Source organism: Watersipora subatra, chromosome 1 (genome assembly GCF_963576615.1).
Source record: "Watersipora subatra chromosome 1, tzWatSuba1.1, whole genome shotgun sequence".
NCBI classification, from domain to species: Eukaryota; Metazoa; Bryozoa; class Gymnolaemata; order Cheilostomatida; family Watersiporidae; genus Watersipora; species Watersipora subatra.
In genome coordinates, this window is record NC_088708.1 from 20,123,812 (window position 1) to 20,139,952 (window position 16,141).

Consider the following 16,141-nt stretch of genomic DNA (forward strand, 5'->3'; position numbering starts at 1 on the left):
ACTATGACTGTCATATAGTTTCAACACCCAGTAATTTTTCCATTCTAAAACAGAATAACTTTCTTCTAGTTTTTCTGAAAATTAATTTAATATTTGTAATGCATAATATGCGTATCCATTTCATTGGCTGTCTCCGTTTCATTGGCTGTCTTCAGTATAATTGGCTGTCTCCTAATCCTTTAAAAACTCTCTGAAAATCTGCAGCCTCTATCACACTGGCTCCTATTCAATAAAGAGGGTCCCTGTGTTCTTATCTACCTTACTAACACATCATCATCATCTCTTTGTGTAAGCCAGAGTAGGAAGTTTGCTCAGGTTCCGCTATAGCCTTCAGATCAGGTCGGACAAGTTAACAGGAATGTTAGAATCTTTGCTAGTTTAGATACAAGGTTTCCTCAATGTCTGATTAAATGCTAAAGAAATGTATTTTGAAATTATTAAAAGACCTAAATTTTTGTGACATGCTGGAAGTTTTTATGTAGAGATGTGAAAAGCTGATTGAAAGACGAGTCAATGCGCGTTTCTCTACTTCAAATACACCGTTAGTAATAGCGTATTTTCCTCATTCATTTATTCACCCTTGTTTTCTAACACCTTAAAGATTTCGAATCTGTAGTCATTTGCTCAGCCATAATACGAATGATAATATTTAAGACAGACCTTGTACCATAATGTTATATAACTGCTATATTTTCCTTGTCCAGATACACACGCAGATCACTTTAGCCTTCAAGGTATGGTTCACCCCGCTTGCCCCTGTCTGTCTTTGCATATTGTTTGCCCTTTCTGTTCCTTTCCTGTTCTGCACATCGAGGGCCTCAAGCGGTCAAACCAAATGTTTAGTAGCAAGTATGAATAGAGCGATTTAAAGACGATTGTATGTAAAATCACATACACAGTAGTAGTAATAACAGTAGTAGTAACTCGTATATTGATTATGGTTCTCTGCACATGTCGGGGTCAGTTGGTACGAGAGCTATTTCTTTATGATTTTGTTATTGTTTTCTGAGATTGCTCATTGTCTAGTCACTAATGTATATCGATCTATATTGCTATAGCCCTCACTTCACTGTTAGTGCTGCCTCACTTCACTGTTAGTGCTGCCTCACTTCACTGTTAGTGCTCACTCAGGAGGTCGAGTTAGTGCTGCCTCTAAGATCTGTGTTAGTGCTGCCTTGAAAGTCTCTTTATTCTGTATACGCTTCATCGCTGTGAGTCATTTACACACTTCTTGCTGATGTTGCGCGAGTTCTAGTTTGGTGCGTTGCAGCTACATGTATATGTGCATACTGGAAGTGCTATATTTATTGATGGTACAGAGGCTATTCATGTGTAGTGCAGTTGATACCACTGGTACTAGAAGTATTAATGTATTGCAATAGTTAGTAGTAGGTCTGCTCATAGGATGTATGTTGTGCTAGTTGTATATGTGTTGGTCATATGCTGATAGCAAGCAATTGAGCTGCAGGTAGGTGATAGTATGATTTTTTGTAAATTCTTTCAAATTTTAAAATGTGCTTATTTTATGAGAAATTTTAAATTTTCTGTGACATAATTTGTGAGTTTAAAAAATGAGCCACGAGTTGCACCTGCTGTTCTTGATTTTATTGAAAGCGGCCCTTTTGGGCTGAGGATTAAACTATAGCAAAAAACGTTTTATTTTCAATAATTACAGTTTTTTATTAAATTAACAGAAAAATTTGACTCTGTATATTCCATACTGTCTCATTTATTGGCTATTATGTAATTAACTCAATTGCCCAATATCAAGTATAAACAATTTCTACTTTAAAAATCTCTGATACAAAAAGTACATTAAATCCTAACTTCCGTTTAACTTAAAGGAAAAATTTACTATTGTTGTTGCATCTCCATATTGTCTATTATACCTGTAGCATTATATAGTATGTGATAGCGCATGGTGCTTGTGCATATTCTACAAATGTATTAAAAATACACATTTTATTTTTAACAAATTATCAGCTCATTTGCAAGAGCAGTAGTATTACTAGTTTTAGCAACATTGCATGCATGCCCTAGAATGAATTGTTTTACACCAAAGCTTTCCAATCTTTGTTGTGATTATAATTTGCACCTGTGTACTGACCAGGATTTCCTCGACGCTACCTCGTACCTATATCCAATGTAGCATCTGACCACGGTAGGCATGTCTGTTCACCTCGTCGTGCGTAAACAGTCTCTGCAGATAACCCTTATTAGTGTCTTGATTTTCAGCTTGTATTTCGTCCGCTTCTTTGCTAACAATTATTAGGCATTGCAGCTGATTGGTGACATGTGTTGGTGACATGTGTTGGTAGGTAGTGTGAGGTATTTAACATGTTCTAACCATAAACAACAGTGTGATGAGAGGACTACTGGGTGATTATTACTTTATAAAAGGGAGATGATTCCCATTTACATTTAAACCTTTTTATATGTTTGCAAATTTTAGTAGTTGCTTCCTCTTGTGTTGGTGACTGATGGTGTAGGAAGTATTATGGTTTTGAAAAGTAGTTTTTATTAGCTTGTTTGCTTTTAAAAACATATTAAATCAAATTAGTTTAAATATTGTCACTTGATTAAGTTTCAAAAAGACTAGTAGAGCTAAGACTAGTAGAGCTAAGACTAGTAGAGCTAAGACTAGTAGAGCTACTAGTAGAGCTAAGACTAAGAGAGCTAAGACTAATAGAGCTAAGACTAGTAGAGCTAAGACTAATAGAGCTAAGACTAGTAGGGCTACTAGTAGAGCTAAGACTAGTAGAGCTAAGACTAGTAGAGCTAAGACTAGTAGAGCTAAGACTAGTAGAGCTAAGACTAGTAGAGCTAAGACTAGTAGAGCTAAGACTAGTAGAGCTAAGACTAGTAGAGCTAAGACTAGTAGAGCTAAGACTAAGAGAGCTAAGACTAGTAGAGCTAAGACTAGTAGAGCTAAGACTAGTAGAGCTAAGACTAGTAGAGCTAAGACTGGTAGAGCTAAGATTAGTAGAGCTAAGATTAGTAGAGCTAAGTAGAATTGCGTAAGTGAATAGAGCAAGTAGACATAGAATGATTAAAGTCTCAGCCAGTGATATTTTGAACCAACCAGCTCTACATAAGTGTTACTAGCAAATTGACTAAAAGTCTTCATATTTGTGTTTTATCGTAACTGTCATTATGTAAACTCCTTCCCCTTTCTTCACGATCAAGAGCAACATTCAGTCTCATCAGTTGGTGATTTGCTGTTTTCTTCTATATGTACTTAGCTTGTGCGTAAAAAACAAAGACCAGCCCACTCATCAAATACATGTAATATTACACAGGCTACCTGCACATGTACAATGGCAGCCAAGAGGAAGGTGCGGGAGACTTGAGCGAAACAGGAAGTGGCTCAAGCATTTCAGCCAATAGAAAAGTGAGCAGAAGCAGTAGTGCAACTCCTACAAACTCTGCTGCAGCTAGAGTTGCTACAAACGGTTAGTCTGGCTGATGATAAGTGTAATGTAACCGCCGGCAATCATCTAGTAGAAGGTTAATGCGGCTAGTCTTTAGCCTCTGGTCTTTAGCCTCTGGTCTTTAGCGCTAGTCGAATAGTTGAATGAATTCTCACAAGTTCTTTTTATCTTCCGTCAATTTCTTTTCATATTTCCACTAACAAGACAGGTTTCAGCTTTGCTAATCTCTGCAAAGGCAGATAAAAATCATGCATTTATTTATCTTCTTGACAGCAGAGATATTTCCATGCTAATGTTGTAATGTAGAGGGAAATATTGATCAGAAGGAGGGGAGGGCTGCTTCGATTGTAAAGTTGGATTTTAGTCAGAAATGCGTTGAATCCAGAAAAGCAGCTACCTTGGTAATTTGATTGATGTCGAGTTGTGCTATCAATTAAGTAAGTGCAACATCCACCATGTTAAGTTAACCGACTGAGTAAGATTTTAGTATGATGAATGTAAAAATGGCTATTAAATTCCAAACAAATCTATTCAAGATGTCCTAAAAGCTTGCTTTCTCTTTTTTATTGAGTTCATTGATTTCATGTCAAAACTCAAATTCTTGCCTTCAAGTGAGCCCAAAAGTACTTGGAATCCTAACCTTTCTGATTTTTAAATGCATGCAAAAGGTTAACCTCTTGTTTAAAGAGATCAGTCCCTAATCCAAATAAAGAGTTTGTAATCGATAAACCTTTTGCCACGATAACACATTAAAACTTCATGAAATACTGTTGAATGCTTCACCAGTTGACACCTTTTCATATCCACTGGTAGTCTAGAGCAGGGTGATAGCAGGTAGCTCAACAGGCAGCGTAGATGTAAGCAATCAAGTTATACTCCTATTTGTTGTCACCTGCTACATCACTTGCCTGTATCCATATCTAGCGGCACTCATTCTATTGTGTCATAAGAGCCCATGTCAGTCTTACCCAGTGTTGCTGCCAGGTGATGACCAGATATGCTCTAGTTTTTTTCAGAAGCTGGTCTGTGTTGAACATGTCTTGAACATGTTAGAGGTCCTAGTATACCGGGTAGTACCTTGTATTAAAAAAACTAGCAAATTCAAACACAATCTATCTCTCTACTCCGCCATCAGCCACTCCCTCTTTAACTAGTCTGCATATCTGCTAGCTCTGGCGCCACTTGTAACCATAGGAAACATGGCCTCAAGTCATACATTGGGTGTAAATCAAGCTAACTATTCAATATTATAATAAACATTTGATCATCACTGCCACTCTATTCAAGTAGACCAGAAATTGCCAACGGCAAGCTCTCATGCTTGTCAGAATTATAAACAGCTGGAGTCTATATTAGTGGACAGCGTCAGACATTAGCAGTTAGGTTGAGTCAGCAATGGGCAGCACCAGGCATCAGCAGCCTGGGAATATAAAGGAAATGAATACCTGTAAGAATACAATGAATTGGAAACTGCACAATGTAGGTATTAGGGATGCGTCTGCAGCTTCTTATGCACTCAGCAGTGTGATACTTGTATGCTGTTGATAAGGTAGAACTGGTCTGTACTGGTCTGGAGATCTAACTCATTTCAATGCGCCAAAATCTCCATTCTTATACTATGTTGACAGAACACTGGATTGAAAAGTAAATGATAGTTGCGTAATGCAAATGGAAATACTTGGTATAATTAAACGTTTCAAATATGAACCATGATGGAGTCAGCCAAGTTCTTTGGTTACAGACTAACATTGCATTTGTTAAATTAAAATGAATGCTAAGTATTTAAAAAGTTTTCAAATATGTAATTTTAACAGTTACTGATATACATGTATATATCCTATATTTCAGTCTACAATATCTAACAGATTATACAATGACTGTTCCGTGTGAACCAGAGTTAAATGCAAAAAGTTGAATAACTGTATAGGACTTGTGTTCATGCTAGTTTTCTCTCAGTTTGTTTGACTGCTGGTGTGGGTGTTGAAACAACTTCTCTAATCCACCACAACACTACCTCAGTGTACTACACTGATTAGGTTTAATCCACCACAACACTACCTCAGTGTACTACACTGATTAGGTTTAATCCACCACAACACTACCTCAATGTACTACACTGATTAGGTTTAATCCACCACAACACTACCTCAGTGTACTACACTGATTAGGTTTAAAACAATTCTTAGGCTTAACGTATGTATGAAAGAGGGATCCATCAGTGAGAAAATATAGAATAGCCGCTAAAAATATGATATTACATTAAAATATTCATCTGCACCCTATAGTTATCATTTTGGTACAGACTCTAGATAGTAATTACAGCTAATTTGAATGTGACAAATTCTTTAAAAATGCCCACTGAAGTCTCATTCGCCTCTGAAAATCTCAGAGAAACACTATAGACACATCTATAACATTATAGACACTTTTGAAGTACAATGGACACCTCTGAATTGTTATAAACACTTATGAAACACTATAGACAGCTATGGAACATTATAGACATTTATGAAACACAATAGACAGCTCTGAATCATTATAGACACTTATGAGACACTATTAGACAGCTCTGAATCAGTATAGACACCTATGAAACACAATAGACTGCTCTCAAGCATTATAGACACTTATGAAACACAACATATGGCTCTGAATTATTATAGACACTTATGAAACACAATAGACAGTTCTGAATCATTATATGTAGACACTTATGAAACACAACAGATAGCTCTGAATCATTATAGAAACATCTGAAGCATTATAGACATTTATGAAACATATAGACACCTCACCACCATTATAGACATCTCTGAATAATGATAGACACATTAGAAACACAATAGGAAACTTAAATCCTACAAGCACTTGTGATGTTTTAAATCAAATTGGCTCTCCATGTTGTAGCTCTTATTTAGTATACATTTTGAATTGATCTCGTAATGGCAAGTATTGATCAGCGCAGTGCCTCGTCAACCATAAGATAGAATTAGACCTTATTGAGTATATGTATTATAATTACAATAAAGGCCGTGTAACTATGACACTCTGTCTTCTTCCACATCTACTGCATCCTGTAGGCAGCATGGAGAGACTTGAGGCACTTTGTCAGTGTCGTAGGGTAACAGTATGTCGTAACCCTCGCCACGGATATGAATATTGTTGTAAGTCTGATTGTAGCATTGATGTCTCAGGTCTATGGTAATGTAACTCTTATCATTACTTCTTTCCCGTATATTCCTGTTTTTTCAGCTCATTCTCAATGATAATGCTATACTATTCATAGAGTTGCAACATAATATAGGGCTTTCATAGAGTTGTATTAACATTCTGGAAACTTCCATAGAGTTGCACTAAGTACTAAGCTAAAAATACAGATTCTCCCAAGCTATCAAATCCTTCATTACAATTAGTTTTAAAATATTTTGTTTTCATAATATGGCCACTCAGTTTTGGCCTTATGCCTTGTAACACATACCGATCAAAAAGAGCAGCTCTCATATGATATTTACATGCCAAAACCAAATAGTTTTTTACTATACTCAGCCTCTATTTGTATGGTATAGTTGTTCAGATACAACATCTATTGTATGATATAGTTGTTCAGATACATCTATCTTTCACTCTTGCTTTAAAACTTTGTGAAAACATTCCCTAATACTTTAACTGGTCAAGGTGTGTCTTCCTACTGTCATAGCTTAGTGTGTACGTTTTCAATTCCGTATTGCGCTTCCTCAACTCCTAGATGTTCTGGTTGCTTCACCAAATCTGATCGGTAGTCTAGAGAGTGATTTTCTATATAGCTGATGATTTTCAGGACAGTTAGTGACTGTCAGTGTGATGTGTGACTGTCAGTATGATGTATGACTGTCACTATGACATGTGTCTGTCAGTATGACATGTGTCTGTCAGTGTGACGTGTGACTGTCAGTGTGATGAGTCACTGTCGGCAGGATGTGTGACTGTCAATATGATGTGTGACTGTCAGTGGGATGTTTGACTGTCAGTGTGATGTGTGACTGTCAGTGCGATGTGTGACTGATGGTGTAATGTGTGACTGTCAGTGTGATGTGTGATTGTCAGTTTGATGTGTTTCTGTCAGTGTGATGTGTGACTGTCAGTGTGACGTGTGACTGTCAGTGTGATGTGTGACTGTCAGTGTGATGTGTGATTGTCAGTTTGATGTATTTCTGTCAGTGTAATGTGTGACTGTCATTGTGATGTGTGACTGTCAGTGTGACGTGTGTTTGTCTGTGTGATGTGTGACTGTCAGTGTGACGTGTGTCTGTCTGTTTGATGTGTGACTGTCAGTGTGATGTGTGACTGTCAGTGTGATGTGTGACTGTCAGTATGATGTGTGACTGTCAGTGTGATGTGTGATGTGTACTGTCAGTGTGATATGTGACTGTCAGTGTGGTAATTGCCAAACAGTGCAAGTTGTGACTGCGAAACCAGTCATAGCTAGAGCTGTTCGTGAATCGGTACGATGAGTGACCATCAATGACAAGTACCTGTCAGTATTACGAGTGACTGTCAGTGTTGGTTTTGGCTGTTAGTATGGCTGCTGACTAGCAGTGTGATTACTGACTGTTAGACTGTTTAGTGACACTTTGACAGCGAGTGACTGTTATTATAGTCAGCATCTATCAGGTTAACAATTTTCCTATCTCTGCTAGCATAACAATTACTATCTGTAAGGTAGAGATTAATCTGTTGTATTCTACTTTTCTTCAGTAGATAGAGTGATGATTGCTGAGAGCATGAAGGCTCCAGGTGTGCCAATCATATACAGGACTGCTGAGGAGAGAGCAGCCAACCCTGACAGACTAAACTTGGACAGGTTGGTGACAGGCAGATCTCCTGACATAAACTTGTGTTGGAAATCTTTCTTCTGTCAGTCCCACATTGCCAGTCATGAGAAAGTCTCCTAGCACTAATAACCTAAAAAATTACTAACTACTTTTTTTCAGTTTGGTTTTTACAAATTTTGATAAATCTCATCTGAATGCATACGGTTCTAGAGATAGAGCAAAAAACTTGCTGGGAATTTTGTTGGCTGATGAAGACTGATGAGTTGCTAGGCTGTACTCCGTGTTAATTGACAACAGTAGCCACAGCACCCTCACTCATACATCTAACTAACTGTAGTGAACACCCGCTTGATCGTTCTAGAATATTCCTTTAGTGCTGTTTAAATTGTTGTCTATGCATTTACCAGTAGTGCTTGACTCTAAGTAATTATCTTGTTGTGTGCACCTGTTGCAGACGACGTCTCGTTATGTGTCCTGTACTCGATGGAGAAGAACAGCTTCGGCTACTCAACTACCAACATAATCTCATAAGGAAGATATCAAACCTTCAGTCTCTCAGGAAGCTCATATTTCTTGACCTCTATGACAATCAAATCGAAGAGATCTCTGGTCTATCGAATCTTCGATCTCTTAGGGTTCTCATGCTAGGCAAGAACAGGTAAAGCTACTGTATTCTTTTTAATAAATCTATAATACTCTAGGTTACCCGCTATTAACAGGTCATATATAAAGAATGCACTAGTGATGTAATATGACTTTGACAGCACTGTTTGATACCTAAATACTTTTTGATCTCTAAATATAAAGCAATGTACTCCTTGTGACTCTACAAAAACGGATGAAGTATCGACTCAAAGGGGTGAAACCATTTTAAAAGTTGTCTACTCAATAAGAAGACTGTATAAAGAATGCTTATTTGGCTGCCATCTGATCAATGTTTATCAGCCGCAGAGTTGTTTTCTCTTGGCACTATTTACCCTAGACGAAGATAAACAACTTTATAATAATTTTTACTATAATAAGAACCGTGTCCATCCACTCATCTGTCAGAAACCATGGTTGGAGGCTGGGAAAAAATATTGCATCATGCAAGATTCGAACTTGAAAAATTCAGCTTGGTAGACTAACACCAGCAGTCATGCCAATCAATCCCCATTGGCATTTCAGAATACTATTGCATATATTTATTACACCTGACGATCTCTCACAACACAATAGACTGCTTGGGTACTAGTGCTATATAGTTTCTCTAATAGTGCATTTAGTTTTTCCTATGGTGTAGCAGGATTGGTTACTGATGTCTATTCTCCGAGTGTCAAGGTTCATTATACTACTGCTTGAATGGAGACATGACGTAAAACATGTTGCATGTGAACTGATGTTATTATATATTTTGTTAAAATTGGAACATTTTAGTAGCATTATATATATCATTGTATTTTCAATTCACAATCATATTGGTTGGTCGGCATTAACCCGTGTAAACAGTTGAGTGTGTGTACTGGATAATAATGATAATCACTATATCTCTGTGGTGAATGAGTTTGGTTCAAGGTTGACTTGCAACAAAATTCACATTACAGTTATTTGGTATCAAAAGATTCACCATGTCTTACTCTGTTGTGTTGTAGGTGCAAAATATGTGGAAATGTGATTACAAGTTCTTAAAAGCTCAAAAACGAAAAGTCGCCGTAGATTGGAATCAGTTTATTTCTCTGATGTAGTTATTACATTTGGTTATTGTTTTGTCAAGTGATGTTCTCACCTGAATTGAAAGGCCAATAAAAGGCTCAATATAAAACTTCCCGTAGCACTAGTTTATGACAAACACTTCGGGTTTTACCAAAGACCCCGTATCAAATATAGATGTTCGCTACTTTACAGTTTTGTTTCGACTTGATCTAATCGTCTAGTCGTAATCTGATCATGTGACCCAATACTTCGCAAATAATTTCTGCAGCACTCTTCGATTATCACAGGTGACCAACAGGCTCGTCATGTTTATCAGACAATGATATGTACTCCTTCGAGCTAAGGTTAAAAAATTAAACAAGTTTTTACGGTAAGTTATAAGATATCAGTGCTGAAAGTGACAGCATTACAATGACGATAAAATAGACACGTAAGAACAATAGACATGGTTTTATTGAATGCTTGGGTATATTTGTGAAAATATTTCGACGAATGAGGTTGCGTGAAAGTGTAAACAGAAGCCATCTTGTACAACTACGTCGCATTTGAGCCGTTTTGGAAAGAGATTCTAATCTACGATGGTTTTGTGATGGCGGCGATTTACTTTGTTTTTGAGCTTTTAGGAGCTTGTAATCACATTTCCACATATTTTGCGCCTACAACACAGCAAGGTAAGACATGGTGGATCTTTTGATACCAAATAACTGTAATGTGAATTTTGTTGCAAGTCAACCTTTAAAAACATTTGATGTTATAATGACTAGTACCCTAGCAGCCCAGTCTACCAAGTCAGAGATCACTAGGTGTGCTGATAAAGCGCCGCGAATCATAACCTGCACAATTATTCTGAAATGATGAAATTAGTGGTTCACATTATCCATACAGATGTGATCAGAATGACTTATTCTGATCACATCTGTTGAAATGTAATCAGCTGATCACATTCCAACAGATCGTTGGAATGTTGTCAGCTGTGGTTGATTGGCGCAGGTGATAGAAATGGGGTCCACCAAACCAATGTTGGGAGTTCAAATCTTGCATCTTGCAGTCTTTTGTTCTGAGGACAAATCGACACAGCTCTTTTTATAACAAAGATTTTGAAAAAGTCTATGGAGCCATATTTATTTTAGTAGCAAGTACATGTCTATGTCTAGCTAAAGTCTATGGAGCAAGTACAATGTTAAAATAAGGTCATCAGCTGATGACTACAAAAAGTTATTCAGCTTGTGTTATGTGAATCTATGAAGCATCTTTATACGTACTGCAGTACTGCAAAATTGATAAAACAAAAGGTTTTTATTGTTAATTTGGCTTAGAGACGTGCGAGTTGGAAGTGCAGAGGTTTAGAGTTGAATGTGGTAAAAGAGATACACACCGTAACTTGGTCAAGTCAAAACTATTTTAGTTTAAATATAATTTTAATTTTTTATATTATTCTTATATTTAAACTAACTTTTTTCTCATCTTTTCACTTTTATTTATGAACTCTAATTACTGGGAGAATCTTTTAATGTTACTTGTTACAAGTTACTTTAGGTCAAGTCTTCTGTGGAGTTGTCACATCTTGTTATAAAAAATATATGTTAAGGTTACTTACAAGCAGAAGTTTTGCTGAAAAATCTGTTTAGTTCATATGAAAGTTTGACAAGCTCTACTTTAGGAGTCAAGTACAAAGTTAGCAAATGCCTACAAATGTTTTATCTTATATATAGTGTAGGATGGCATATCTAGGGGCAGAACATTTTACAATATTACTACATGGATTCCATCTTATTTTGGTAGTCGGTGATTAGATAGCCGTATACTTACATAGCAGAGTGTTGACAATGAAGTTGTACAGCTTGTAGATCATATATTATACTGTAACAAGTGTCTTTAGACACATTACCAGTTTAATGTATATACAGTATATGTGTAACATTATGTACATACATACAACATATATTATACATGTATAGTAAGTACACATAGAATATGCATATGTACAAAAGTCTATACATGTATAATATATATACATACATATATATACATTATATATACATTATATATATATATATATATATATATATATATATATATATATATATATATATATATATATATATACATGTATATATATATAGAATATGTATATGTACAAAGGTCTGTACATGTATAATATATATATATATATAATGAATATATAGAATATGTATATGTACGGAAGTCCATACATGTACAGTATATATATGGAATATGTATATATACAGAAGTCTATATATATGTATAATATATATATGGAATATGTATATATACAGAAGTCTATACATGTATAGTATATATATGGAAAATGTATATATACAGAAGTATATACATGTATAATATATATATATGGAATATGTATATATACAGAAGTCTATACATGTATAATATATATATGGAATATGTATATGTACAGAAGTCTATACATGTATAATATATATATATGGAATATGTATATATACAGAAGTCTATACATGTATAGTATATATATGGAGTATGTATATATACAGAAGTCTATACATGTATAGTATATATATGGAATATGTATATATACAGAAGTCTATACATGTATAGTATATATATGGAATATGTATATATACAGAAGTCTATACATGTATAGTATATATATGGAATATGTATATATACAGAAGTCTATTAATACATGTATAGTATATATATGGAATATGTATAATATATATATGGAATATGTATATGTACTAGATGTGCTTTAAAGAGTTCACACTGAGTAAGTCTGCTTCATTCTGTTTACAGGATAAAGAAGATAGAACATTTGGACAGTCTTGTCAAGTTAGACGTCTTAGATCTACATGGAAATGAGGTGTGTATAGCAAAGGGAATGTGGTGCGCATAGCAAAGAAAATGAGGTTTGTATAGCTAAGGAAATGAGGTGTGTATAGCAAAGGAAATGAGGTGTGTATAGAAGAGAAAATGAGGTGTGTATAGCAAAGGAAATGAGGTGTGTATAGCAAAGGAAATGAGGTGTGTATAGCAGAGGAAATGAGGTGTGTATAGCAGAAGAAATGAGGTGTGTATAGCAAAGGAAATGAGGTGTGTATAGCAAAGGAAATGAGGTGTGTATAGCAAAGGAAATGAGGTGTGTATAGCAAAGGAAATGAGGTGTGTATAGCAAAGGAAATGAGGTGTGTATAGCAGAGGAAATGAGGTGGGTATAGCAGAGGAAATGAGGTGTGTATAGCAAAGGAAATGAGGTGGGTATAGCAGAGGAAATGAGGTGTGTATAGCAATGGAAATGAGGTGTGTATAGCAGAAGAAATGAGGTGTGTATAGCAAAGGAAATGAGGTGTGTATAGCAAAGGAAATGAGGTGTGTATAGCAAAGGAAATGAGGTGTGTATAGCAGAGGAAATGAGGTGGGTATAGCAGAGGAAATGAGGTGTGTATAGCAAAGGAAATGAGGTGTGTATAGCAGAGGAAATGAGGTGTGTATAGCAAAGGAAATGAGGTGTGTATAGCAGAGGAAATGAGGTGTGTATAGCAGAAGAAATGAGGTGTGTATAGCAAAGGAAATGAGGTGTGTATAGCAAAGAGAATGAAGTATTTGTATAGTTCGAGCATCATTGGGCTTATTTTACAAAAGATTTGTACATTAAGCCACTAATCACTTACTTAATCTATGATACAAAGAATAACTTTATACATAAGACTTCTGATCAGGTAAAACTTACTTTCATGAAAATACTATGCGTTTTTGATGTCGAATAAATACTATAAGCAATCTAACTTTTTGCAAAAATTTTTTATGTTAGTTTAGTCTAACATAACAGGCTGGTGAGGTTTTGATAGAGTGACTGTAGTTCAGCGCTGCTGTAGATATGATATCAATTATGTTAACATGAGTTGAAAAGTTAAACTATGTCCACTATGATGCTAAGGGATCACTCCAATTCTCTTTGAATGCCGTAAAACGATAATGGGGTTTGAGTTTTAGCTAGAAAGATCACTCATTATTTATACAGATTCAGGTGATTGAGAATATAAAACATCTCACTGAATTACGAGTCCTGAATCTTGCCGGGAACAGAATCACATTTGTGGATAATTTGATGGGAATGGGCTCATTGGCAGAATTGAATCTTCGCAGAAATCAGATAAATTCACTGGTAAGGTTAAATGTTAACTATGTTCACTGGTAAGGTCAAATGGGAACTACACTCATTAGTAAGGTCAAATCTTAACTATATTCACTGGTAAGGTCAAGTGTTGACTGCGTTTACTAGTAAGGTCAAATGTTAACTATGTTCACTGGTAAAGTTAAAGATTAGCTAACTTCTCAAGTTGAAAGTTGTGATGACTTGGCATGGTAAAGTGTTGGTTACCTCTATTGATGAAGATAGAACCACAGTTAAACACATGGAAAAGTAGATCTATTTTTAGCTGACACTATAATACGTCTTTTACCAGAGCAGCTAGTTGAAAACTGTTTATTCTATGAAATAAGCCACTCTAGGTCTTTTACCCACCAAGGCATTGATAATGTCTGACAACTTACGTTTGCAGTAAATTCCACATACAGTAGGTATTTGTATGCTGTTTAATTGTGATCATCAAAAGTGAAAGTTTGCTACATTTTCATATACGGTGAGTAAACATTGTGGCTTTAAAAAATCATCCAATCTGCTGCTCAAGTCAAGTTTATGTATATTCCTATATAGCATATACATACATATAAGTTGAAGCTGTCCGGGAGGGGGTGGTGGAGGTGGTACTACTCATTGGCTACTGGCTACACAACAGATTGTTGATACGTACAACTAATAAGATTTAATGTCAGATTGTCAGTTTACATGAATTCCCTCAACATCGCTCTAAAGTCCCTCTAAACTATATCAGCTAGATTAATCATGGCTGACATTTCGATATTTGTTTAAGTTTATCAGAGGCTTTCAGTATACCATCGTAGGTTTAACGATTGAGAAGTGTGTGAAAGGGTTAAGTTCGTACCTATGCTCTAGTGTGCAGTCTATAGCCAATGTACAGGTAGGTTTGCTGTGGTTTTTAGTCACCTACTGTCTACAGCCAATGCATAGGTAATGTAGGTTTACTGTTGTCTATAGTCACCTCCAATGTGCAGGTAGGTTTACTGTAGTCTTTAGTCACCCCCAATGCATAGGTAGGTTTACTGTAGTCTTTAGTCACCTCCAATGTGCAGGCAGGTTTACTGTAGTCTTTAGTCACCTCCAATGTACAGGTAGGTTTACTGTAGTCTTTAGTCACCTCCAATGTACAGGTAGGTTTGCTGTAGTCTATAGTTACCTCCAATGTACAGGTAGGTTTACTGTAGTCGTTAGTCACCTCCCATGTACAGGTAGCTTTACTGTGGTCTTTAGTCACCTCCAATGTACAGGTAGGTTTACTGTAGTCTTTAGTCACCTCCCATGTACGGGTAGGTTTACTGTAGTCTTTAGTCACCTACTGCTGTCACAACTTCTTTGTTCAACTCTTTAGTACTCCTCATCAATTTATTACTTGTTAGACTTGTAGGTTCGTGTTGAATTTTAGCTAGCAATTCTTACTCTCCAATGTTATTGTGTTTCCTCTCTAACTTTGGGTGTCTAGTTATGGTTTTTGGTCAAATAAAGAGGCATTCTGTTGCAAAATGTAGAATTTAAAGAAATTTACTATCTTCAAGTTTGTTATTCTTCACAACTATTGCTTCTCTGCCTAAATTGATCAACTTAGCATGAAAGTGAATGCTTAATCAAAGTATTATGTTGTTGTGTTTTGGGACTATAAGTTTACAGGTATGATGTATAAATTTACTCGATAAAAGGTATTCCGTGACACATACTAGTCACCTGATCATAAAAGGTACCTAATGATAAATGCTAGTCACCTGATCATGGAAGGTACCTAATGATAAATGCTGGTACCCGATCATATAATCACCTGATCATAGAAAGGTGTTCCATGATAAATGCTAGTAACTTGATCATAAAAGGTGTTCCATGATAAATGCTATTCACCTGATCATGGAAGGTACCTAATGATAAATGCTGGTCACCTGGTCATAAATGGAACCTAATGATAAATGCTGGTACCCGATCATATAATCACCTGATCATAGAAAGGTGTTCCATGATAAATGCTAGTAACTTGATCATAAAAGGTATTCCATGATAAATGCTAGTCACCTGATCATAAACGG

At 35.9% G+C, this 16,141-nt stretch overlaps 1 protein-coding gene across 1 annotated transcript in view; it reads left to right on the top strand.

Moving 5' to 3' along the window:
* Positions 1–16,141, top strand: part of LOC137398364 (leucine-rich repeat-containing protein 49-like) — a 36,167-nt gene that overhangs the window by 8,375 nt on the left and 11,651 nt on the right. Inside the window, exons 5-10 of the mRNA XM_068084473.1 lie at positions 2,111–2,161; positions 3,300–3,452; positions 8,166–8,271; positions 8,697–8,900; positions 12,728–12,794; positions 13,953–14,096. Coding sequence (XP_067940574.1) covers positions 2,111–2,161; positions 3,300–3,452; positions 8,166–8,271; positions 8,697–8,900; positions 12,728–12,794; positions 13,953–14,096 — 725 coding nt within the window. The remainder of the gene's footprint in view (positions 1–2,110; positions 2,162–3,299; positions 3,453–8,165; positions 8,272–8,696; positions 8,901–12,727; positions 12,795–13,952; positions 14,097–16,141) is intronic.